General features: G+C 42.1%; 1 protein-coding gene across 5 annotated transcripts in view; it reads left to right on the top strand.

Annotated features, from left to right (window-relative positions):
• Positions 1–24,329, top strand: part of PIGG (phosphatidylinositol glycan anchor biosynthesis class G (EMM blood group)) — an 80,027-nt gene extending 55,698 nt beyond the window's left edge. For 4 of the 5 annotated variants that reach the window (XM_062513329.1, XM_062513325.1, XM_062513327.1 and 1 more), the window contains one exon: positions 23,901–24,329. In XM_062513329.1, the coding sequence (XP_062369313.1) occupies positions 23,901–24,126 (226 nt within the window). In that variant the 3' untranslated portion in view covers positions 24,127–24,329. Of the gene's footprint in view, positions 1–2,625; positions 2,628–23,900 lie in introns of all 5 variants that reach the window. The other variant, XM_062513328.1, reaches the window with a different exon arrangement.
• Positions 24,330–26,344: the final 2,015 nt, after the last annotated feature.

Below are 26,344 nucleotides of genomic sequence, written 5' to 3'. Positions count from 1 at the left end.
GCCCAGAACCACTCAGCAGCGTCTTTCTTAGCAAAGAACCTTTCATTCTGCAGCCTCTTTAAGAGCTGTTGCATCTGAGGAGGTTGGCCTGGATAGGAAAGCATGACTCTAGGGCTGTTGTTAATTTCAGCCACTTTGCCCATGCAATTTACAGCTGCATCAGTTGGGTTGGCTTACCAGAGCTTCTTTCTACAATTCTTTAAAGCTGTGTTGCATTGGGCATCACTGCCTATGGGCAGGTACCCATACATACCCTTCCCTCTTTTGGCACTTAGCATTTATGAAGCCACAGAATACTTCAGTCTGGAGTCCAGCCCTCCTGCACAAAGGAGGGTCAGTCAGCGCAAGCAGAGATACTCCAGGGTCTTCTTGAGCAACCTGTTGCTGAGTGCATCTTCTTTGCTTCTACTCATGAGACATTTATGAACATTGGTGAGAACCCTGTCAAACTTCTCTGTTCAAGGTTAAACAGTTCCAGCTTTCTCAGCCTCTCATTTTGTCAGATGCTCCAATCCCTGAGACATCTCTTTGAGCTTTCAGTACATTTACTCCTGTACACCCATGTCTGTCTTGTACTGGGGGCCCCAAAATTGGATCCAGAACCCTAGATGTGATCTCTCAGTGCTCAACAGAGAGGGAAGATCACCTCCTTCAACCTGCTGGCTTCATTTTTGAACTACAGCCCTGGTTTGGTTCATGGGAACATTGCTTGTTTGTGCTCAATTTGTTGTCCAGCAGGAATGACATATGTCCTTCTCTACCTAGCTGCTTTCCAGATGGTCAGCCCCACGCCTGTTCTGGTGCATGGTGCAGAATTTGGTATCTCTTTGTTAAACATCTTGAGTTTCTTGTCAGTCCATTTCTCCACCTGCCAAGATGCCCCTGAGTAGTAGTAGACCCATCTGCAGACCCAGTTCTGGCACAGGCTATTCCTCCCAGTTCTATATTGTGTTCAGGCTTGCTGAGGGGGCACTGCCCCATCGCCTAGTTCATTAGTGAAGACATTAAGTAGCACTGGCCCCTGTGTGCCATCCTGTGTTTGATCACTGGTGACTGGCCTTCAGACGGAATTTCTGCAGCATCTCAATAGTTCTTCAGTTCACTTGAATGTCCACTTTTCCTGGCCTACACTGCATCAGTTTGCCTGTGAAGATGTGATGATAGACATTAAGAGCCTACTTTTGATACGTGTAGCCCATATGCATTTTGCTGGTAAGATAAGGTGGAATAGAAGGTACGGTTTTCAGATAGTATGTTTGCTGTGGGTTGTAGTTGGGAGTCCTTAAATAATTTGCTTTCATCTGAACAAGCTTCTGAAACTGAAAGATATCTCCTCATATGGAAAGGTAAATGTGTTTCTAAAATAATTAAGTGGCATGTGATAGACACTAATATGGATATTACTGCCACTTTTAATCCTTCAGGCTCTCCTGAGAAACTTGGCAGCATAAATGTGAAGGGATTTTCACAGACAGAAATAGAAAGAACTCTTTAGGTTCAGTCTCCATGGAAACTGTGCAATAACTCTTGAAACTATTTTTGAGATGGGGAGTACTGATTAAACTGATGCCTGAACTTAACCAAGTGTTCTATGTGTGACTTGCATGAATTCCTGCGAGCACCTGGTTCATGTAAAAGATAGTTTTTACAGTGACCACAGTATTAATCTGATCTGAATTAGAACTTTGGGTTCTTGGGTCCTCACAACTAGAAAAGGGCCCATATTGTTCGATAATTTGACCTATATTACATGACCTCACTGTGCAGTACTCTTCAGATGGATTCAGTTTCCAAGCTCTTACCCAAACAAAATTATTGTGTGGGTGATGTTCACAGTGTTGTGTAATTGCCACTCTTCAGTTAGGCATCATGATAGTTTTCATATTACCAGCACATTGAAATCTGTGTTTTAGTTGATTTAGTTAGTTTAGGTGTCAAGGTGAACTGGTGGGCGTTTCCTAGCACTAGAAGCCTGCATGCCTATTAGTTTTTGTTCCTCAGATATCGAAAGTTGTAACAGTGCTTTCAAATTAGCAAATGGCTTTCAGATAACAAAAATGGGTGTATGCCCAACAGGAGGGTGTTAATAGTTGCATAACTTGAATGTTATGCCTTGACTATGTTAGGCATAACAAACTTAGGCATAGCAAACTTAAATTTTGTTCTGAATTCTTTTATAATGCTGATCTAAACAGAATTAGGAAGGTGTGCTGGCTAAGGAATTTCAATAGTTAATGTTAGCTTTTGCCATTTTCAGCCTAATGTGTTTGATTGATTGAGTCCCCTGTTCACTACCCGTGTTAATGCATCAACCATTTTTCCCTCTGACATAAGATGGACATGCCATGTTTCAGTATACCTTTTTTTTTGAGTCCAAGGTAGAAAGTGGAGCCCTCCTAAAAGACAAAGGACAATCCAAACATTTTCCACTGAAGCCTTCTATATTTTTTGCAAGTAGTTTTTAATTCTTCTGTTTACCTCCACTTTCTCTTACTTAGGTTAACTAAAGCTGAAAAAATGTTGGCATCTAAGAGTGCATGCTGCTGCATTCCCTAAAATTGTAATACTTGTTATCTGTTGTACTCCCAGCAGTCTCATTCTCTATATAAATAAAAATAAATACAGGGGTCATCTACTTATTTGTTGATATGCATGGAAATCTGGAAGTGATTGACTAAAACTGGGCTGGGGTTTTATTGCCACAAGCTGGAATTGTATTCTACTCCCTCAGGTTTTTCCTGAGATGCTGTCATTGTAGAGATGGGTGAAGTCTTCTCTTGGACTTTGTTACTGCTCTGTGATGGATACCTCTTCATTCATTCCTTTTTCATGTTGTTGAGACACTGACTTTTCCTATGAGACTTCCTCCAGGCAGCCATGACTCTCAGTATTTAAAAGTATTTTCTAATTGGAAAGTGATCCAGCAAAGTAGGGTTGCCTCTGTTATAAACAAATAAATTGCTTCAAAGACATTTGCAAAATAAACATCATCCTTTTACTCTATGGATCAGTTTTAGGAGCTGAAGCACTTTCTATGTAAATATTAAGGAAAGTTGTATGCACAAAATTTATAAATACACAGATTTGGGGTAGGTTAGGTTATTTTTGCTTTCTGTAGATAAAAGTAAGCGTCTGAATGGATTTGGAACTTAAAAAATTATGATCTAATTTTCAGTAGAGTTAGCATATTCACCATGAGGTTTGCCTTCCAGTAATGATTGATGATCCTAATTGAGAACTTGTCCTCCAGTGTGCTAGCTACTGCCCAAATCATTGAGACTTATTCGCTTGGCTTTTAAATGGTCTTACTGATGCTATATATTGCAATTGCTGTGAGATTTGTTCTCACAGATAGAACTTCAGTCTTAGGTGGAGACTACTTTGAGTAACATCAGCTATACTTCTTAATTTAAATGGTCTATCACTTTTTCTTTGTGAGTAGTACTGAATTGAAAGGGTTCTGAAAATCTTTTTTATATCTGCCCAAGCTCTGATTTGAGGTTGTCATGGTTACTTTGTCTTCTTCCTCTTGTTCTTCTAGTTTTCATGTGACTTTTGCTCAAGAGCACATAGCTGAATTGACAGTTCTCATTGCATCTGTAGACCTGCAACTACCTACAGTGCAAGTATGCAATACCACTTTGCTGTACAAAAGGGTGCAGTATTTGTTCTTTACTTTTGTTTGGAACCTCTATGTTGTGAGACGGTATTTTTCTGCCATCCTGTATGGCTAGATTTCTCAGTGTTGCTTACACAGTAGAGTTCATTAAATGTTAATACATGCAAAGCTTATTGAACAGATTAAGACAATCGGTATTAACCATGTTGGACATGAGTAACCTAGGGGAAAATTTGTGTTCCAATGGTAAGCATGCAGAGTATCCTCAGAGAATAATGATGGTCTAGTCAGAAACTGTTAGCAGGAGTCTAAAAGAACTTGAAAATCTGAAAATATTATAATGAAAGGTTCGTTAAGTTTTGTGTCTGTAAATAAAGTTATGTCAGTTCCTTCTTTTGTTACTGGAACATAACAGAGGAGAGCTAATTTTCCTCAAAGTTGCAGGACAATAGGTGGTCATGCAGTGTGTTATTTGCAAAAAACACATCATTCTGTAATAAGTGGAATTTTAGTAAATTTATATGAAAGGGATTAAGTTTTTCTACACTGCCATGTAAGAAAGTTTTGATCAGTCAACCCAGCTGATAGTAGATGAAGGACTGTGAAGCTTGGTGCTGTTATGACATGAAGTTTCATTTTCCTGTGCACTTTCCTGCTGTCTCTGACTCACTGTCCTCGTTATATTTTGCTTGCTGTCTCTTCTCTCATTCCTCTGTATCCCTTTCTTTAGCTTGTTTGGTATCTTCCCTATTCCTCTCTTGTTATCCTCTTGTTACCACCACACCATCCCGCCCCAAACTTCCCTTCTCTCTTGGACACACTTAGTATGTGTTTCTCATACTTTTTCTCACTTGCATGTGCATCACCTCTCTCCCTCTCATACTCACATCAAGACAAGACTACTCCATGCAGACTGAGGAGAGAGACCAAGACAAAAAGCATAGAATTACAAGAGTAAATACTTACTTATGCATATGTGGTGTCCCAGTCAAACTGAGGCACCTGGTTGTGGTTTAACGCCTCTGGTTGCACTCCTCTCTCACTGTGTCAGTCTCCTCTCTTTGTCTGATGCTACACCTGTCTTCCCTCTGTCCCTCCCTCAGTTATTCCTCACTCTTGCTTTCCTACCCTGCCCTTCTTGCCCTTCTTGCCCTTCTTATGCATTTTGCCTGTCTCTCATGGCTGTGCTTTCATCATCCCTCATGTTTGGGTTTCCCACCTCTTTTATGTGCAGACTTTTCCCACTCGCCACATGTGTGTACTTCCTGCCTCTCGTGCATGTCCTGGTTATGCTTACCACTCTCTCATGGACTTCCCCACTCTCATGCTCTCCTCCTCAGTGCACTCATGTCACTCTGATGGTTCTGACCCCTTGAAAGCGTGCTTCTTCCTGTTTTGTCCTTCTGTATGACCTTTCCTTCTCACGCACTTCCTCACTCACACTTCGTGGCTCCCTGACTCCCCATCATAGCTTTTCCCCTTCTCCATTCTCACTTTTTCTGTCTCCTAATCATGCTTGCTCCTTCTCATGTATATGTTGCTTCTGCTTTATATGCTCTACATCTTCTCTCACACAACTTTTCCCCTTCTCTCACATACTTTTCTCCTTCTCTCTCACTTGCTTCCTTTACCTTTATGTTCTTCCCCTGGCTGGCACACTTCTCTCCTGTGTGTTCCAATCTTGCAGCTCCCCTGTTGTATGCTTCTCCTTCTCATGCATGCAACTCTTGACTGCTCATGCAGTTTCTCCCTCTTGCAAGCATGCAAATGCTCTCTCTCTCTCATTTGAATGTGCTTTGTTTTTCTCTTGCTTTCCTGTGCATGTTCGGTCTCTTGTGTCTTTCTCTTGTGCATTCTTAGGTCTCTTGGTTTGTCTTTTTCTTTTGTCTTCTTTTCCCTTTTGTATCTTTTCTCCTTTCTTGCCTGCTTTCCCCTGTCTCACAGATTTTCCAGCTCTCACGTGCAATCAGATACTTCCAAATGCAAATTGCTTGCACTCTCCTTCTCTGTCCCATGGTAGATCTTTTACCTGGGTCCTCATCTTCCCTCCCACCCTTCTTCTTTCACATGCCTTTTCCTCCTTTCCCTCCCTCATTCTTTTTGTCTCTTTGTCTTTTACTTTCTCCTTTGTATGCTTTCCAGTCTCTTGACAGGCATACTTTCTTGCACTCTGCCTCTCCTAAGCTTTCAGTATCTCACTTGTACTTTCTTCTTCCCACTCATTCTCTGTCCTTTCCATCTCTATAGCTTTTCTTCTAAATCTGTAGAGCTTCCCCCAGCCATACTTTGCTTTTGGCTTGTGTTGAACCTGCTTTTCCTCCCTCTTGGATTTCCATTTCCTCTCTCTTGGAGATTTCCTCTCTGTCTTTCAAGCTTTCTGAGTCCTTTCCAAAACAGATTGGCCTCCCCTCCTCTCTCCCCTCTGGCACTATCTCCAACTTGTTCCTCTTCTCTGTTGTTCCTTTCCCACATCTCATCCCACTCTCACTCTGAGGCTTCTTTCTTTCTCTCTGCATCCATATTTCCATCTTTCTGATAGGCTTTGCCTTTTTATTATGTGCTTTGCTTGGCCTGCCCCTTGTCTGTATCTTCATCCGTGTTCTGTACAGAGGGATCAGGTCACCCTCTATCAGTTTGCAGATGACACCAAGTTAGGTAGAAGTGTTGATCTGCGGGAAGACAGGAAGGCCCTGGAGAAGGATCTGGACAGGCTAGATGTGACCAAGGCCATTGGTATGATACTCAAAAAAGCCAAGTGCCAAGTCCTGCCCTTGGGTCACAAGAACCTGCAGGCTGGGGGCAGAATGGCTGGAGAGGTTCCTGGTGGAAAAGAACCTGGGTGTGCTGGTTGGCAGCAGCTGAACATGAACCACTGAGTGCTCTGGTGGCCACAAAGGCCAGTGGTATCCTGGCCTGTATCAGAAATAGTGTGGGTAGCAGGACCAGGGCAGGGATTGTCCCCCTTAGGAGGGGCAGGTCCTGCCTGACCAACCTGATCTTTTATGACCAGGTGACCTACCTGGTGGATGCAGGAGAGGCTGTGGATGTTGTGTACCTGGACTTCAGCAAGGCCTTTGACACCATCTCCCACAGCACACTCCTGGAAAAGCTGTCAGCCCATGGCTTGGACAGGAGCACTCTTTGCTGGGTTAAGAACTGGCTGGGTGGCTGGGCCCAGAGAGTGGAGGTGAAGGGTGCTGCATCCAGATGAGGATCAGTCACCAGTGGTGTCCCTCAGGGGTCTGTGCTGGGAGCAGTCCTGTTTAATATCTTCATTGATGATCTGGACGAGGGGATCAAGTCTGCCATCAGTAAATTTGCAGATGACACTAAGATGGGAGCAAATGTTGATCTCTTGGAGGGCAGGAGGGCTCTGCAAAGAGACCTGAACAGGCTGGATAGTTGAGCCAAGTCCAACAATATGAATTTTAACAAGTCCAAGTGTTGAGTCCTGGCCTTGAGTCACAACAACTCCTGAAGCACTACAGGGTGGGGCTGGACAGTGCCCAGGCAGAAAGGGAGCTGGGGGTGCTGGTTGACAGGTGATTGAATATGAGCCAGCAGTGTGCTCTGGTGGCCAAGAAGGCCAACGGCATCTTGGCCTGGATCAGGAATAATGTGGCCAGTAGAAGCAGGGAGGTCATTCTTCCCCTATACTTAGGACTGGTTAGGCCCCACCTTGAGTGCTCTGTCCAGTTCTGCCCCTCAGTTTAGGAAGGACATTGAAATGCTTGAACATGTCCAGAGAAGGGCAAGAAGGCTGGTGAATGGACTGGGACATAGGTCCTGTGAAGAGTGGCTGAGGGAGCAGGGGTTGTTTAGCCTGGAAAAGAGGAGGTTCAGGGGAGACCTTATCACTCTTTACAACTCCCTGAAAGGTGATTGTAGCCCAGTGGGGATTGGCCTCTTCTAGCCAATGACTGACAGAACAAGAGGACACAGTCTTAAGTTATGCTAGGGGAAGTTTAGGTTAGATTTCAGGAAAAAAAAATCTTCACTGAAAGAGTGATTGGGCACTGGAGTCATCTGCCCAGGAGGGTGGTGAAGTCACTGTCTCTGGACGTGGCACTCAGTGCTATGGTTTAGTTGATAAGGTGATTGATTCTAAGTCACAGGTTGGACTGGATGACCTCAAAGGTCTTTTCCAACCTAGTTGATTCTGTGATTCTCCCTAAATATCCTTCTCTTTTCCCTGTGTTATCCCTTTCTCTTTGTCTCCATCATTTGCCCCTTAGCCTCAGGCATGCTATTCCTTCTGATGTGCTTGTTCTCCCCTTTCATCACAGATTTCTCTCTCAAGCATTCCCCCTGTCTTGGTCACCCCATCTGACATGATTCATCTCTTGCATACATTGTACCTGCTGTGCTCTTGCCTTGCCTCATTCAGATGCTTGCCTGCTCTTGTGGATTTGCTTCACCTCTCTCTCCTGCAGTTGCATTCTCTGGCATACTTGCCTTCTCTCTGATACGATTTTCTGCTTGCTCCTGCTTTCCTGATGTGATCTCCCTCTTGCCTGTGCTTTCAGTCTCTTAGGTGTGCTTTTCTTCTTTCTCTCATGCTTTGCATCTGTTGCCACCCTCCTCTCTCTGGTCCCTTCTTCCCAACTAGTGCTTGCCAGCATTCTTCCTTTCTCTCCCCCTTCCTTCTCTCCCTTCATTGTTCCACATGCATTCCCTTTCTACTTGGCACACTTGTTCACATGTCTACTTCATCCTGTCTTTCTCAGACATGCCTTTCCTCACTCTTTCTAGTGTTTTCTCTCTTACTTTCATTTTGCCTCTCTCATTTGGCATTTCTCTTGTGCTTTTGCTGTCCTGTAAGTTTATTCTTTCTCAGGTGGTTCCCTGTCTCAATGTCTTTTGTTCTAATCTCTTCATCTCATGCCCCTTTGTCTTGTGTGCTTCATCTCTCTTTCACACTTTTCTCTCTTTTGATTTTGTTTTCCTCTTGCTTCCAGTTTTACCTGTTCTTTTCCTCCCTCACCTCCTGGTATCTGTGTTTGCTTTGCCTTTCTGACGCTTTGCCTCTTTCCTGCTTCACTTCTTTTTCTCACACTTTTCCCGTTCACAGGGTTTCCACACTCTTTTCCTCTCTCTGTGCCCTTTACCCGTGTGTGGTGCACCTTGTGCCTGTCTGTCTCAACAGCCTCCCTCTCACATGCATCCTTCTCACTCTCATGTGTTTCCCCTCTCACATGAATTCTGCCTGTCATGGTTACATTATCTCCCATGTGGGCTTTTCATTGCTTGCTGTTCTCATTCTCTGGCACTCCCCTCTCTCACATGTATTACAATTCTTAATTTCTGTGTCTTCCTCCCTCTCTTGCACACTTTCTGTCTCACAAAATTACTTTTCCTGTTTTCACTTTTAGTGCCACTTGTGCTTTCTGTCTTGTCTAGTGTCATTGTTCCCTCTCTCTTGCTGTCACTTTGTCTCTCTTTTTCTCTAGCTTTCCTGCTTTCTTCATTCCCTCTTTCTTACTGTACTCAGTTTCCCCTTACCCCTCTCTTTCTTCAACTCCCACCCTCTGTCACTTGCCTCATCTTTCTCACACACTTTTACAGTAGTATATGATTTGCTTCCCTCTTACCTGCTGTGCCTCTCCTGTCATGTGGTTCCTCTGAACTTTGCATGGTTTACTGATGTCATGTTCTGCTCACGTCACACTTTCTCACACCCCTTCCCCATCTTCACCTCATCTGTATTCCCTCTGCCACACATGTCTTCCCTCATGCTGTCATCCAGTTTTATTGTCTGGCTTGTGGTTTTTGTTTTGGGCATGCACTTTGTGCTCGCTTTCTAATGCTTTGTTTCCCTTGCACACTTTTTCTTTCCCTTGTGCTTTACGATTTCCTTTTTTATCTTGTGTCAAGTCTTTCTCTCTCACTAACCTCCTCTCTCATGCTTTCCCACCTTTCTCACATTTTTTCCTCTTGGATTTCCTTCTTGCTTGTGCTTCTAGTCTCTGGCTAATGCTTTCCATCTCTACCTTTCTACCTCCCTTTCTATTGCTTTCTGTCCTTGTCCCACTTACTGCCCTTCACACTTCCTCTAGCTTTACATCTTTCACAGTATGTTTCCCTCTGTCAGGTGCCCTTACTGCTGTCCTCAGTGTTTGTGTCCTCTCTCTTGAGTGTGCATTCTCTCTCTTTTGGTTGCACTTTGACCCCTTCTTTTGCTTTCTATCTCTCGCTTGCATGCCTTCACTCATTTGTGTGCGTCATCTTTCTCTTGCACACCCTACCCTCTGCCACTTTGCTCTTCTGCTGCCCTCTTTTTTGCATTGCTGTACAAGGCACACAGTTCTCCTCTGCTTGTACTTCCTCTCATACTCCTATTGTCAATTTCTTGTGCTCCTTGCCTCCCTCTCTCTCATGGTGCCCCTTTTGATCTTCTGTCTTCTTGCTTTCCCTTCTTCCTTCTTTCTTTCACTTCCTCTTGTTTTCCTCTCGCACATGATTTCCTGTTTTTCTTCATCTTCCCCACACTCTTCCCTCTATCATGCTCTATCACTTTACCACCTTGCGGTTTTCCCCCTTGCATGCTTCATGTGACTCACTTGTGCTTTAGCCCCAGCACATGCTGTCACTGTTGGTTGTGTTTCCTGTGTGTCTCTCACTCAGTAGCACTCCTCTCACTCTCTACTTGCTAGTTCCCTCTCTCTTTGCATTTGTCTCCTCCATAATTTAATTTATCTTACTGCCCCCTCACTTTCCCACCAAAACTCACCCTAGCACTCCCTCTCTTGCTTCCTTACTCTTCTTGTCTCCCATGCACCTTGGCACTCACTGGCATACACAGGTTCTGTCACTCCCACATGCTCCTTCCCCATCAGTCTGTTTCTCCTGGCATTTTTCCCTCTCCTTTGCACTCCCTTTACCTCTCTCTGGACATCCCTTCCCTCCAACCCATTGGACCTTTGGCTCCCCCTATCAGATGTCTTTCACCCTCTTACACTCCTTTATTTTTTCACATACTTCCCTCTATCACTTTTTTGCTTGCTTTCTCACACTTGCCTCACAGGGTTTCCCTTTCTACCATGCATTTGTTGACTCCTACTCTTCTGCATATGCACTTTCCTATTCCTATTGCACCCCTTACTTTATTTTTTTCCCTTTTCTTGTGGGTTGACTCACACATTTTGTTTCTTTTTCATACTTCATTGTCTTTAGTGCTTTCTCTTGACCACATTAAGTTTCAGTTGAACAGTATTCCAGTCTCTCTTGCTTGTACTTTTCTAATTTCATGCATGCTGCCTTTTTCTTATCTGTGCCTTCACTTGCTCTTTCACTTCCCCTCTTCTCCTCTTTTGCTCATGCTTTCTTGTCGCTCTTTCACACATTTCCTCCCTGTTTATTTTTTAAGCTTTCCTTTTAGTTAATGCTTTCAATTCCTAGAATACTCTCTGTCTTATGCCTTTACTTTGTTGCATGTGCTTTTCCTTTGGTCTGCTGCAGTTTTCCTTGCCTGCCCTTGTGCACTTTCTCGCTTGTGTATGCTTCCCTTTCCTCTGCTTCACACTGTCATTGGTTTCCTCATCTTTCAAGTTTCTACTCTCTTGCATGCATGCTTTCCTTCTCTCTGTGGCGTGCCCCCGTTCTTCTGCATCTATTGTTCCCTCTGTTATGCTTTCCCTATCATAACAGTCATCCGCTTCCTCTCTATTGATCATTCTTACTCTCATTCTTGCTTTTACTTTCCCTCTCTTGGGCACACTTTCCCTCCCTTATGCAGCTGTTTTCCTTCCTTCCTGTGCTGACTTGGAAACTTTATATCTCATTTGTGTACTTTCCTGTTCTGTCACGATTGTGATCTTCCACATGTGTATTCCTAATAAAAATATCTTCTACATAAATTCCCTCTCATTTTTTATCCATTTCCCCCCACCTTTCCCCTCTCTGACACCTCTTCATTCTTTCTGTGGCACCCTTCTTCTTTCTTGTGCACACACTCTCTCATTTTATCTCGGTGCTCACACAGATTTATATGCTCACACTCACAGACACAGTGTGTGTCCCTGATATGCTTTCCCACCTTTTCCCTGTTGTTTTTAGTCTTTCTCTCCTACTTTTCATCTTTCTCTTATGTGCCTTCTCTTCCTCAGTTTCCTGCTCTATCATGTGCATTCCCTTTCTGATAGGCTCTTTCACTTTCCCATACAGGCTTTACCTCTTGTTTGCTCAAGTGTCCCTTGTCTCTGCTGTGAATGTTTATCACTTTTATACTCTCTTGGTCTATCTCAATCAAAATATGTTCCTCTCTTGTGTGCCCATTTCCCCTCTCAATCAGTTTCCTTCTTGATTGAACATCTGTCTGATCCTCTTTCAGTCCCTCTTGCATGCTTTCTCTTCCTTCCTATCATGAAAGGTTTCCTTTCCTCTCTTACGTGTTTTACCTCTGTCCTGTATATCTCCCCCCTCTAGGACCCTTTCCAGTAAGGTCTTGGTTTATCTTCCCCTCTGTCTCTTTTCTGACCATTTTTCTGTCATGCAGTGTTCCTTCAATGTGTGAGCTTTTCCCTTCCCCCGGTGCACAGTATGTGTCCTCTCTCTTGTGCCCTCTCTTTTGTGCCCTTCCTTCTTATGATTTCTTTCTATAAGGCACATTTATCCTTTCTCTGTCACATGCCATATTACAATTGCTGTCTCATCGTGCTTCCCCTTTTTCCTTTGCCTGTTTTCCTGGTCTGTCTGCTCTCCCCCCTGTACTTCACATGTCATACATTGAAACATTGGCTCGTGCCCGGTCAGAGACAAAGACATTGCACTTTATGATCCATGTGATAAAAGAGTTTTATTCTTGTGAATTCTCTTTAAATAGAGAGTCTGGAGTTCCTGGGAAAACACGTATGATTGCTTGGGAGTTTGGATTGCTCAGATTTCTGACTAATTTTGTCTGCCTTACGCTTTCTTTTAACAGTCACACTTTCCCTTCTTATCTTACATGCTTTCTCTATGTTAGACTTGCCTTGTATCGCATGTTTATCCCTTATAATTTCTGTCTTGCATACTTCCCCCATGCATGCGCTCTCTTAACTCTCTCGTGTCTGCTTTATAGTTTCTTATAGATTTTGTGTAATTCTACTCTCTTGTGTATCCTTTCCCTTCATTCTGAGCATTTTTCTTGCAAATGCACGTGCTGTCCCTTTCTCTTGCATGTAGTTTTTCTCTTTTTCCTTCTTGTGCTCCCTCTTCTCTTGTGCCTCTTCTTTCTGTCAAGCTCTTCCCCTCTTTTTGCATATGAGGGCTTTCCTCTCCTTTGCACATCCTCTTTTGCTTCTGTTTCTTGCTTCCCTGGGCATTTTTGTGTCTCTCTCATGTCATGCTCACTGTCTTACCCCCTCCCTCTTTTCTATGTCCTCTCATTTGCTCCCCTGTCAGTCTCTGCCTGTGATTGCCCTTTCCCCTCTCACTCTCCTTTCTTTTAAGCTCTCTTACCTTTGCTCTTCTTCCCCTCTTCCTGACTCTCTTTGTTCCCTTCTCACTCTTTTCTATCTGTTTTTGTCCCCTCTCCCAGTCCCACTCTGACTTTCTTTGCTCTGCTTCTATTTATGTTTCTTTGGATCTCAGTTGTCTGTCTATCCCACGTGCTCCTTTCCAAATCTCTGAAATTCTCATTCTCACTTTCCTTCTTCCTTTGCATATCTTGTTGTTTTTGCTTGTTCCTTCTGCCATTTCTGTTCCTTTTTTGTCCCCTCTTTTAAAATCGCATTTTCTCTTCTCCTTTTCCCTCACTCCCCTCATCACTCTGACACTCAGTCCTTGTCTCTCCCAGTGTCATGCCACCCACAGCTATCCATTCTTTTCCTTGCCTCACTCTGTCTTTCTATCTGTCCCTCTCTCCCTTTTCTCTGCTCTTCCTTCTTTCTCAGCCTCTGCTTCCACGTCATCTTCCCCTCCTGCCAGCCTTTACTCATCTAACTTCCCTTTCCTCCCTCCAGTGTGCTTCCTCCACCCACTCCCTTGCCCAATTTTTCCATTTTCCTTATCTTATTTTTGTTGCACACATAGTTTAATTCATGCACATTCTTTCCATCTTTGTATTTTCCTCTTTTCCCCTGACCACCCTGTCAGGGGACAGTTGTTTCCAATACGGAACCCGCACCTCCCCTTGCTGGAGTATAATGCTGTTTGCTGTCCTCAAGCAGGATTCCATGCTGGTCCTTCAGCATTTTGTCCATGAGGATTGGGCACAGACAGGGGGTGTTGCTCCCAGAACACTGCCGGACTGTGACACACCAAATTCTAACAAAATGAAACAGTAGTAGTAAAAAAAAAAAGAAACCAAAAAACCCCACAGCAAAAAAAGCACAAAAGCACCCCAAAAAGCACAAAAAGATAAGGAATAAGAATAGGAATATTAGGAAGAACTGTTAGAAGTTGAAGCAGATGAAGGAGAAGTAGTACTGAAAAAGTGTAAGGATGAGAATAATAATGAGAATAAGAATCACAAAAGGAATAAGAAAAAGCTTAAGTAAAAGAGTAAGAAAAAGCTTAAGACAAAAAGCAGTAGAAAAATAAAACACATAAATGAAAGCATTAGAAAAAGAAAATAAAATTAAAAATAAGAAGAATTAAAGTAATAAGACTAGGAATGGGAATGAGAATAAAAATGACAATTAGAATAAGTATAGGAGTAAGAAAACCTGGAAGAACAGAAGTAGGAAGAAATCAGAATAAGAATAGAAAGAAATAAAGTAATAATAAAAAGCTTAAGTAAAATGTAAGAAAAAGCATAAGACAAAAAGCATAAGAAGAAAAAGCAGAAAATAAAGCATTAGGAAAAGCAAAAGAAGAAAAAGGAAAATGGACAAGAACAAGGAATAACATTAGCAGGAACAAAAAGAACAAGAAGAATGAGAAGCAGAGGCAGTGAGGACAAGTCATAATCCCTCCAAGAGCCCCAAAGCGCTCCCCAGGCTCGTTGCTGAGGCCTTGCAGCAGAGCACTGCACGGGATGCAAAGTGATGCCACAGATGCAGAGTGTGCTGCAAGAGACTGTGTCCAACTTCCTACAGCCAGGTCAGGTACCTGGTGTTCCCCTGGCCCAAGTGTTTGTCAATATGCTGAGCTCCATGTTCTTGGGGGACCCTCAGCACCAAAGAGACCTGATGGAGAGCATCACTGTCCTGGTGGCATGCACAGAGGGGTGAAGTTCTCATCCTAATCTGTCTCTGTCTTTCTCTCCCCCCACACCCTTCCCTTCCCTTCCCTTCCCTTCCCTTCCCTTCCCTTCCCTTCCCTTCCCTTCCCTTCCCTTCCCTTCCCTTCCCTTCCCTTCCCTTCCCTTCCCTTCCCTTCCCTTCCCTTCCCTTCCCTTCCCTTCCCTTCCCTTCCCTTCCCTTCCCTTCCCTTCCCTTCCCTTCCCTTCCCTTCCCTTCCCTTCCCTTCCCTTCCCTTCCCTTCCCTTCCCTTCCCTTCCCTTCCCTTCCCTTCCCTTCCCTTCCCTTCCCTTCCCTTCCCTTCCCTTCCCTTCCCTTCCCTTCCCTTCCCTTCCCTTCCCTTCCCTTCCCTTCCCTTCCCTTCCCTTCCCTTCCCTTCCCTTCCCTTCCCTTCCCTTCCCTTCCCTTCCCGGAACTTCCCTTCCCGGAACTTCCCTTCCCGGAACTTCCCTTCCCTTCCCGGAACTTCCCTTCCCGGAACTTCCCTTCCCGGAACTTCCCTTCCCGGAACTTCCCTTCCCTTCCCGGAACTTCCCTTCCCGGAACTTCCCTTCCCGGAACTTCCCGGAACTTCCCTTCCCTTCCCGGAACTTCCCTTCCCTTCCCGGAACTTCCCGGAACTTCCTGGAACTTCCCTTCCCGGAACTTCCCTCTAAATGCAAATTTACATCTTCAGTTTTCTGAAGGTTGTGTACTGTCTGTTTACATTTTCTGTCTCAGAGCAATTACAGTATCACCAAAACTATGACATGAAAAATCCTGTGCTGATTTGTCTCTTCTCAGCTCGGAAGGGGGTCTGTAGCTACTAAATTAAGGTATCTTAATTTTTGTTAATTGTTCCTTTTACAGTTTACACTGTTCCTTTTACACTTAATGGTATTATCAGTGTCTCATCGTTTGCAGAGATCTCAGGGTATGGGTTTACAGATCATGCTGTAATCCATTTTGTTTTCCAGGGAAAGTATGTGGGGCTCTGTAGTCTTTATCTTAAGGGTGAATATTGTTCTTAAAAGTAATTTGCGCAAAGCTGAATTACTAAGAAGTCCAATACCCCTATAAACTTGACAAAGTAAAAAGTGTGTATGATGACACTTGGGCTTAGTAAGAGTATTCCTGTGTAATCCCAGAAGACATCTCATTGCACCACAAGGAATAAAGAGTCTCTGAAGATGAATATGCTGTGTATTGTGCTAGAAAAAGCTATGAAGAAAGTTGGGAGCAATATTCTGATACAATGGAGTATGAAGTATACACAGTGCACTGAAGAAATTATCCCATCCCCCCTTTCTCTTCAGTACTTTGCATGTTCCTCTTTATTTTGAAACAGATTGGAGCATAGTACCAACTTTGTTTCCTCTCTTAAATTAAGAAGAGCTGCTTGATGATTGGACTCTTGAGTTGTTTATGCTGCTGCTCAAGCAGAATCACAGTCATTCAGAACACTTCTGGAAAGAGAGGGTTATATATGTAGACCTTTGTTTACATATCTCTATTGTAGCAGTGTTTCTAGATGTAACCTGTACTTTTTCTGGTATTGGCTTAGTCCTGCTATTCTTACAAGTTTTTTCCTTTTTCACCATTAGTTTTCTGTTCTTGTCTGTTCCATGGCAAACATAACTACTTGGTTCTGGTAGCTGGGGATAGGACTGTACATAACATACTGTCATTCTGTGTTTATCTAGGATTTTTCTATCTTCTTTCCTCACACCTTTTCTTGAAGAAAAAATTCTTCTTGAATGTGTGTGTTACTGGGATGGCAGGAGTAATTTGAGAAGAGAGCTGTTATTTTACTTAAGTTACAAGTTTAAAAATAGTTACTGTAGTGGAAAATACATGAAAGAATTGACTCTTCTCTCAGTGCAGAAGAGTTAGTGTTGTTTCACAGAACCACAGAACACCCCAGGTTGGAGATGCCCTTAAAAAATCATGTGGTTCAACATTTTCTGGGAACGGGAGCCTCCATGAGATCATTTGGCATGCTGTCCAGTCTTGTCTTGAAAATCTGCAGTGATAAGGACTCTACCAGATCCCTGGCAAGATTGTATCCATGATTGATTGTTCTCACTGCAAAACAAGTCTTTCATACACTGAGATGAAACCTCTCCCAGCACAACTTGTACCCATTGCCTTATGTTTTCTCCATGCACCACCTGGTGTGGAGAGCACCTCCATCCTTTATTGCCATCTTTAAATAATTAATACAGGAATGCTGTGATGAAGTCTCCCTGAGTCTTCTCCACAAAGAAGAGACTTAACTCCTACTGTCTTATGGTGCAGAGCTCTTTCATCCTCTCCAGCCCTTCTTTAGTGCCCCTTCAGCCTGTCCATGTCTTTTTGGAAGGGTGGGGGACCAGAACTGGACACAGTACTACAGGTATGGCTTGACAAGCACTTAGTAGAGTTGGGATGATTGCATATCTCCCTGCCAGTAGTGCCCCTGAGGATGCTGCCCAGGACGTGATTTGCTGTTGCTGCAGCAGTGCTCTGCTGACTCATGTTTAGCCTGTTGTCACCCAGCACCCCCAGGTTCCTTTCAGCAACACTGTTTCCCAGCCACATGCATCACAGCCCCTAACCTGGGTGCAGGACTTCACACTTTGTTAGACTTCGTACAGGTCATGATAGCCTGACCAGATCTCTCTGGAAGACAGCTCTTCCTTCTAATGTGTCCACCTCGACACCCAGTTTAGTGTCAACAGCACTTCAGTGAAGGTGCTTTAAATCCTACCATCTAGACTATTTATGAAAACATTGAGTAGTTTGGGGCTCAGTAACATTCACTGTGGGACCCTACTTGTGTCTGGCTGGCACATTGAGTAAAAAACACAGATCAACCGTTCTGGCCTTGCTGGCCAGTTTCTTATACATACTTTAAAAAATTGTGCTTTACCTTTTTTGAAATGCCTTGTATCACTGTCAGCGTGTCTTGTAATACTGGTATATTTTAACCTGTTAAATTTGAATTTAATCAGGTAACTTGGGACACTAACAGTCTCTGTTAAATTTCTTCAAATCCCATTTATCAATAACAATTGTCATATGCAATTTTTCTTTACAGCTTTAGCTAAGATCATGAGGAATAACTGTTTGTTTATAAAGATGGGCAGGAAAGCCTGCAGATGTAACCTAACAGAAAATCAAGCTATAAATTTCCTCGTTATTTCTTGTATGTATTATGCCAGTGTAAAATGCTGTGGGTTTTCTTCCTGCTGGAAAATAGACCGATGCTGGGCTTTAAAATACTTTGGATTTGTGTTTTGCTTATTAGGACGGTTTGGTTATACCTTGCTGCAGTAAAATCTGGGCCAGTGTCAACAGGAATAGCCTGGTTTGGTTTTGAGTTTCTTTTTTTTTTTTTTTAATTTCTTTTTTCTTCGGCTGTGTTTTGTTTTGTTTTGTCTGTGTGTGTGATTCTGTTTTGGTTTTTTCTTGTGTGTGTTTTTGGGTTGGGGGTTGTTTGTTTTGTTGGGCTTTTGGTTGGGTTTTTTTTCTACTTTTTTTTTTTCTTATTTTGCTGATGCAAAGCTCACAGCACAACTGCTTATGCCAGCAGTGAGAACAGGAAAAAACATTGATACAATTCTGTTTTTTGTACTCTTGATGCTGACATGAGGAGTGTTTAAGTTTCAAGGCCTAATAGCTTTTTACAGCTAAATCTTTGTGAGAACCTGCTGAACTCTGTACTACACACCACATGTGCTGCAGTTCCCTGTAACTTACTGCTACAGACACGGCCTTGCTAGGGTAGTTGCACCTTCTCTGCCTTTCTTACTAGGCAAGAGAATACAAAGGGCAGAGAAAAATCAGTCATCCCCAAGTTCCATCATTTCCATGGCAGCATAATACATTTTACAGGCCTTTTATCTTGCTGGTAGCCAGCATTTTTGACATCTGTCTATTGATAGAGTGTGGTGACAAAAAGTGTGACTTCATAGCATTAAAATAGTTGCTCTGATTGGTAGTTTCTACCAGAGTTAATAATGTAAATTTCCAGATGACTGTCCTAGTTTGAAAGACAGGTATTTGCTAAGAAAGGCAGAAGCCTCCCTTTGAACTGAAAAATGCGATCCCTCCTCCCTACAAATTATTATGATTTTGGAATTAAGGGAGCTTTCAGGCAAAGATACGGGGGTAGGAATAACAGTTCTTTATTAGTGTATCTAACAAGACAAACAAGAACAACAACAACTATGAAATTACCCACAAACAGAACAGTAACTCAGTCCCAGTGTTTTTTGGCTGCAGGCACCTTTTCCCTGAGCTGCAGTTCCCAGTGCTGGGGGCGGGCAGGTCCCGCAGAGCTGCAGGAGGGCTGGGGGTGATGGCAGAGCTGTCCCAGGGGGAGAGAGAGATGGAGAGAGAGAGCCCTCTGCTCACTGTGTGGGTCCTGGTGCTCAGCAGAGTGCTGGATGGTGGCAGGTTACAGCGAGAAGGCAGCAGGGCAGGGTCTGACAGGAGTGAGGATGGCTCCTGGCGCTGGGATGGCAGGGATGGGGCTGAGGCGGCGATCGTCCTTCTCCTCCGAACTCCGCGGGGAAATGGGCTGAGCCAGAGCCTTCCGTCTGCCCTTCTGGATGTTTGGATATCGAGGGGTTTCCCTCTTCTCTCCCCTCCCTCCTTCCCCCTGCCACCAGGGACTAATCAACAGGTGTGTTAGCATGACAATGGGGAAAATTCAGCAGAGGGAAAAGGGAAAGAACCAACCCCCAACAATGACTCTTGGTTCCCTTGGAACTCCTAAAAATACAGTGTTTTTCCATGACAATGCAGGATTGTGTTCTATAATCTAAAATAGTATTGTAGAATTATACTAAGTAAGAGTAGGACATGTAGGAGAGATGTAGCAAATTTGTCATTGCTGCTGAACTGATTGATACTTGCTTGGATCAGAGAAATTTCTTACACATTGCAGATACTCCAAGATGTTGGAGACTTCTGGAGTGCTACATGATTTGTTTCAGAGCACAGCCCATCATTATATATGGGGCAGATGATCAAAATGCCAAGTTGACAGAGTGGGAGTCACGTAGCTAGTCACGGCTAGCTCCCAGAACCACGCCTAGAGTGGGCTGTTCTCCAGAGGAGATTAGGGATACAGTTTAGAGCATGGCACAAATGTAATTGTCATAAGCAGAGGCACAGATGAGGGATGGTTTCCATATGGTTTCCAAGGAAGTTTTATTCCAAGGAAGGATCAGGGAAGAAAGACAAAGACACTGGCTGTACAAAGACTTTTATACTGGAGAGGTTCTATGGGATGGTACACATTCTCAACCAATAGAGTGGGAGCACAAGGGGTTTACAGTACATAATCCAATGAGAAAACAAAAACGCAGGGAAACAGAGGGAACAATTTAAACAAACCATGGGGCTTCCAAGATTAGGGGATTTCCAAAGGGGATTTCCAAGCCGGGGGTTGGCACAAGGTGGGATTGACAGCAAACTTGCTGGAACAAAGGGCAGGTATCAGGTTAGATTGGCAACTTGGGACAAGGGTAATAAATGGGAATGAACCATTAACACAGGGTATCAGAACAAACTATTAACACTGAGACACACCACAACATCAAGTATTTTTCAGAGAGCACTAAACAGGGAGAAATTTGAAACTGCAGAATGCCTAGAAAGAGAAGTGCCACTTAATACTCTAGAAGATATTAATACAGTAAAAATTGCCTTCAAATAGGCAAATTCAGTATCTCCAGTAGGAGATAACTTAGTCATATTCAGCTGGAAAAGTGGGGGTGGAAGGGCAGAAATGCTAGGAAGGTAATTTGCATTGCAAGGATTCAGCACATTCATACTGAAACCCTACAGAATGGCCCTCCTCCTCCAACCCTAGGAAAGCGACAATACTAGGATATTCCACCCTCATATACTTGCATATTTCTAAACTGCTTATTTGATGTGGTGTGTTGGAAAACTGTAAGCACTGGAAAACTGTAAAGTGTATTTTAAAATTCCTTGTGGATGCATTTGTAGGGCTGTCTGTGGAGGTTTTTTTACTTGATTTTTAAGCTACAAAACTTGTTGCCACTAGCTGCTGAATATTCTATAATTACGATACATGCTTTCACAAGCAAATAGTTGGTGCGTTTTTTTGGGGTTTTTTTTGTCATTGTAATTTTCTCATTTGGTAAGCCTTGTATTACTCAGCAACACCTTAGAGATGGATGGAGAGGTGAAAGATTTGTTGATGAAACATCTACAAATAGGGTTTAGGATATCCAAAGAAATGGTAAACCTATTAATATAACATTTCTTGGGTGTATTTTACTGCATATTAAATATTTTCCATTAAAAAAGACAATTTTTGCTGAAAGCCGGTATGTTCTCTAGACCACACTTAATGTTTGCATCCTAATAACAGCCTGTTTAGTGATTTGAGTCTGTAGTGTTCTTGGCTTCAGAACTCTCTAGAAACATTGTTTTTTTCCTGGATCTCACATGAAATTTGGGTATACTTTGTTATCTGTAACCCATACGGATTTCTCTTTCAAGTTCCTGTAAGCTAACTTGCTAGATGAGCTGAATATTAGAAGCTGAGTATTGCTTTTTATTACTCCTGCATTGTGCAGAGGACTTAATAGTGGGCTGGTTTTGTCAGAACATGGAGGTATTGTGCACAGTTTATAGCTGTCTATGCTCTTCTCCTTTAAATAATGAAAGGTATTAATGCCTGAAGAGGCGATTCAGTGTGGACTAGTTACAGATTGATACTTTAGATGTGTCCTGTGGTCTTCCATTATTTTAATTGAAAGCAGCACTGAGAATTTGCAAGGTTATTTATTACTGGCTGGTCCAGATCATAAACATGAGGATACTTGAGTGGCATCCCATAGCCAGCTTTCTCTGTTCTCCTGGTGAATTCATTTGGAGTAACTCAGAAACCAGCTGATCTAGCTGGATTGTCATAGTCATGTTATCAGTAGCTGCCTTCCTTGTGGCCTGGAGATGCTGTGGTCACTGTGTCTGTAGAATGAGGAGAAGGAACACGCAAAGGCATTACTACTGCCTGTTCAAATTTTGTCCCTGGCTGAAGTAAGAGGAAAGAATGACTATGTGCTTGAAGAGCTAAGTTGTTGCCTTTGGATCAGACCAAGTAGGCTTGCTTGTGCTCAGTCATTCCAGTGCTCGGTCCACAGTGTTGCATGTGTGAACACTTTCACCAGCTCTGAGATAAACCCAATTATTCTGCTGTTGAGTCCCACTAGCAGTTTAACTTTGTGGATTCAGTGTGCTTTTGCTGCCTTTTCTAAATTGCACCACTGCATTGTACAGTGGAACTGTCCAAGTTTTCCCTCTGAAGGTAGGTGTCTGTGTTATCTTGAGAGGTGAAGTGGGTGCTGAGAGCTTTTCTAAGTAGAGGCATCCTATAAGTAGAAAACAGCTATTTTTATGATACCACAACACAGAAAAAAATTGTATCACTAAGCTGGGGATTCATCTATATGGTGTATCAAGTGCATTCCAGAAAATGATTTTAAAGCATGCCAGCTTGTTTGGTCGAAAAGTCATTCCCTCTGTTTATTCAATGGTCATCTGAATACTACAAATACTATTTTTACTACAAATACTGTTTTAACTCAAATCAGCATGAAAACAGCTAAGACTGAGTGAACTGTCAACAAAATCAGTTATTAAACATAAATCTGGTTGTTTACACAAGCTCACTGAAGACTAAGATAGTTAAGAAGCAAGGAGCAGTCTAGTTCGCTCCCAAGTCTCAGTTTGCTTGTCTGAGCAGCAAGGGAAATAGTTTTCTGTGAACTGAATGTATGTTATTTAGTCATTCATGCCTGCTGTTCTTGATTTTAAAACTCTGCTTTCATGACCTGTCCATCCTTCTACTGAAAGCCTTGGGAATTTAGATCTTGTCTTCACTGGAAAACAGGGCTGTATCCTAGTTGTTTTTATTTAAAGAATAAGAAGTTTAATGGTGTATGTAAAATACTGCATTCTGTAGCTTACTTAGTCATAAGTGACTAATTAACATCTTACAGAAGTGCTAGCTGTGTTAAATTTTTATTACATGGAACAAGATTAGAATTAAAAACTGGGAGGAGCAGAACAGATTCTCAGATCAGGATTTTGCTGTAAAACATTTCCATTCTTTGCCAGTGTGTTCTTTTGGGAACTGATGATGTAAAATATTTTGATGGGGAGAGGAAAATGTTCGCTTATTATTCCAGTGAAATAGTTTTTTCCTCCCTTTTGTCTGAAGGAGTAAACATCTGAATCTAGTGTGAACTAATCTCTGCAGATGTATTTTGGGTGAATTGAACAGGGCCAACCCGGCATAATTTCTTTGAGTTGGTGCCTCAGGAGAGGGAGGACAATCAAAGTGTCCTTTGTGTCAAAAGTGTCAAAACCTTTTCACTTCCATTTTTGTCTGACTCTTGTCACCCACCAAAATACATAAATGTGGCAAATTTGGACTATGTAGGTTACATGGGGAAGACATTTCTTGGGATGCAGTGGACTCTGCTGAGCTAAGCAGCTGTGACAGGAATGCAGTGTATTGCTCCTGTGAGCCTAAGAATATGGTATTCTTTGGAGAATGTCACGTTAGCTTTGAGAAGTTTTTGAATAGCACAATTTTTATGTTGTTTTGTACCGTGTTGCTGGCTATGGGCAGCAGCAGTGTACTCTAACAAGTTTTATGCTCTTTACGAGGGGGGCGCAAACTTCATCTGGTTGTTGAACAGGTTAGGAAGTTTAGTGAAGAATACTATAGTCCTCTCTTCCTCTTACCATTCAGGTTCTGTGGAATGGCACTGTAAGGCCAACAGGAGACAAAGCTGTCTTGAAACTGCTTAATGGAAACTTTGACAATTAGAATAAAATACATTAAAGCACAAAATAATCCAGTGCGAACTACTGGGCACCTTTATTGCAATGACAGTTGCTATGCTTACACCTGACATATACATTATAGTGCAGTAGAGGTGACAAGAACAAATTTTATTGATTCATCGTTGCATTAAGAATCATTTTTCTAACACAAAGTGGAGATCTCCAAATAATCCTTGTGTTGTGAAATAATGCTGAAGAAGGGAGGAACTCCAATGTCTTTTCTGAGTTTGCCTGAGAGTGAACTCCTCTGTTTTTGTTCCCAGGAATTCTGCAGCAGTGGGTCATGGCTGTTTCTGCTACGCTCTAATGCGTTCAATTCCAGTTGCCATCTACGTTGTTTTGGTAACAGGTCTGCGCTACCACCTGTTCATATGGAGTGTCTTCTCACCAAAGCTACTCTATGAGGGCGTGCATGTGTTCATCACAGCTGCTGTCTGCCTCTTCTTCACAGCAATGGATCAGAACCACACTTACAAAGTGCAAGACTGAAAATAAGTGGGTGGTATGTGGTTCTGCATTGTAATGTCCACTGTGCCACTGGAATGGAAGAAGGAAAATATCAGCTTTAAATTGTTCTGCAGAGTTTGAAGTAAACTATTAAAAGAGCTGTTTATTTTAGTCAAGATCAGTCTTGTGTTAAAATTGAGTTTGCTTAAAAAATGTTGAATTGAAATAAACTGTTTTTTCATGGATATCGTTTGTTTTATAGCTGTCATTATAGCACTTTCCAAATAACAGAATGGTGATACTACATGTTTTGAAATTAAAAATATACATTATAATATAAATACAGACCAGTGCCTCATGGGCACAGAAAAAAATCTTGTGTACATACAATTTTTTAATCTTCTTAGACTACAGAATCCTAAAAATGTGCAGAATTTCTAGGTGCTGTGCACATGATCCTGCATCCATTAGTCTCAGGGGGCGTTTTTTGTGTTTGCTTTCTTTCTAGTGGAGGTATTGAACTTAATACTAAAATTTTATTGTACAAACATCCCAGGTAAGAGATTTTGTTTGTTTTGCATAGGCAGCAAGGATTTCTGTTTAAAAGCAGCATTTTTCTTTGCAAGATGAGTGCCATCATTATTTGTAATGAATTTTGATCTGCACTTCAGACACTGAATAAGAAACACTTGTCCAACAAAGTAATGAATCTTCTGTGGAGTCCGTTCACTGCTAAAATGGTCTTTCTTCTTATCAAGGTTTAAATGATAAATCAGGTTGGTGCAGCCATCCTGAACATTTGATCACGTTTTCCACACATGAGTAGAGTTGTGAGCAGTGAACAGGGAAACAGTTTAATGGATTAAGTTGCCAGCAGAATAAAAAGTGTAAAAGGAGTGCTTGCAGCTTGCATCACCTAGTGATCTATCTAGCCATCTAATTTGAATGTGCTGTAATTAATGTCTAACAGTGTTGTTTTCCTTGCTTCTGTCAAGAAGATACATATTAATGATTGTACTATCAGTATTTATATGAGGTCTTTTTGCCTCTTAGTTTTTTCCATGTTTTTTGTCCATGTTAGTGGCTAATATGAGTTAGTCTAAATATGTTCAAGATAAATCAGAAGAGAAGCATACAGAGACCTTTTAATTTTTGTTACAAAAATGGAAAAATAAAGCTTTCAAGACCGACATACCTGACAGCACAGTTGTTAAAATCACTGATGCACTTTTTGTCTCATGTTACAGATAATGCAGATCTCAAAATGCAGGCCTCGAGTTTTATACGTTAATAATAGGCCATCTTGATTACTATTAATGAAATATATAGTTTTCAGCTATAAAACAACTAAAATTTTCAATACACTGGCAACATATTTCTCTACCTGGAGGAGAGAGTACTGGATTTTTATGTCATTTACTGTGACCTGCTGGAAGATTGAAAATTAAATACTTCTAATAAATCACTTTTTACTGCCAACTATGGTTATTTAAAACAGTTTGTATTTGTGAATATGCATCTAGCATTTTCCTGATTCTCAGTAGTTTTTTGATTACCTGCTGGCTAGCAGCCATGTCAACATTATCAACATATTCTCTGTTTACTTACATTATTAATTTGTAAGCAGTCCTCCCTGAAATTCATAGGAAGTATAAGACATTTGAGTGAGAGAGAAAGGGTGCTAATAATGAGATGGAAGGGACAGAGCAGAATTTTTTTCTGGTGTGGGATGTGGGATGACATTTACAAGGCCTTTAATTATTTTTTTTTTTTTTTGTCTTTTTTGTTTTGTTTTGTTTTGCTTCTAGTATATCTCATTTATTAAATAGTGGAATCAAAACTATTGTGTATATATTAAGATTGCATTTTTATCAGTTACTTAGTTAAATGATCAGTGTTGCCCTTGTCTGAAGTTGTAAGATTGGATCCTGGATTAAATGGCTTGTGAAAGGAAGGAAGAAAGAGAAAAGACTGCATCTCCATCTCAAGTTAACTCATGAGTTTGCATGATACGTGAAAGAAACGTGGTGCTTTCAACTTCAGAATTGACATTTTTATTGTTTTTCACCCTTTCCCTTTGGGTGTAGGCAAATGAAATAATGCTCCATGAGCTTATGGGGTCTTGCAATGCAAATCTTGGGCAATGAAGGAATTAATTAGTTCTTGCTGCGGGCAACCAGGTTTTAACTGGGGGGATTACATTATAATAAATTTATTTTAAATCAACATAAAGTTATGGCATTTGATCTGAATGTACGAA

This window comes from Cinclus cinclus, chromosome Z, assembly GCF_963662255.1.
Source record: "Cinclus cinclus chromosome Z, bCinCin1.1, whole genome shotgun sequence".
NCBI classification, from domain to species: domain Eukaryota; kingdom Metazoa; phylum Chordata; class Aves; order Passeriformes; family Cinclidae; genus Cinclus; species Cinclus cinclus.
The sequence above is the reverse complement of the archived record's forward strand: the minus strand, read 5'-3'. Positions and strand labels throughout refer to the sequence as shown.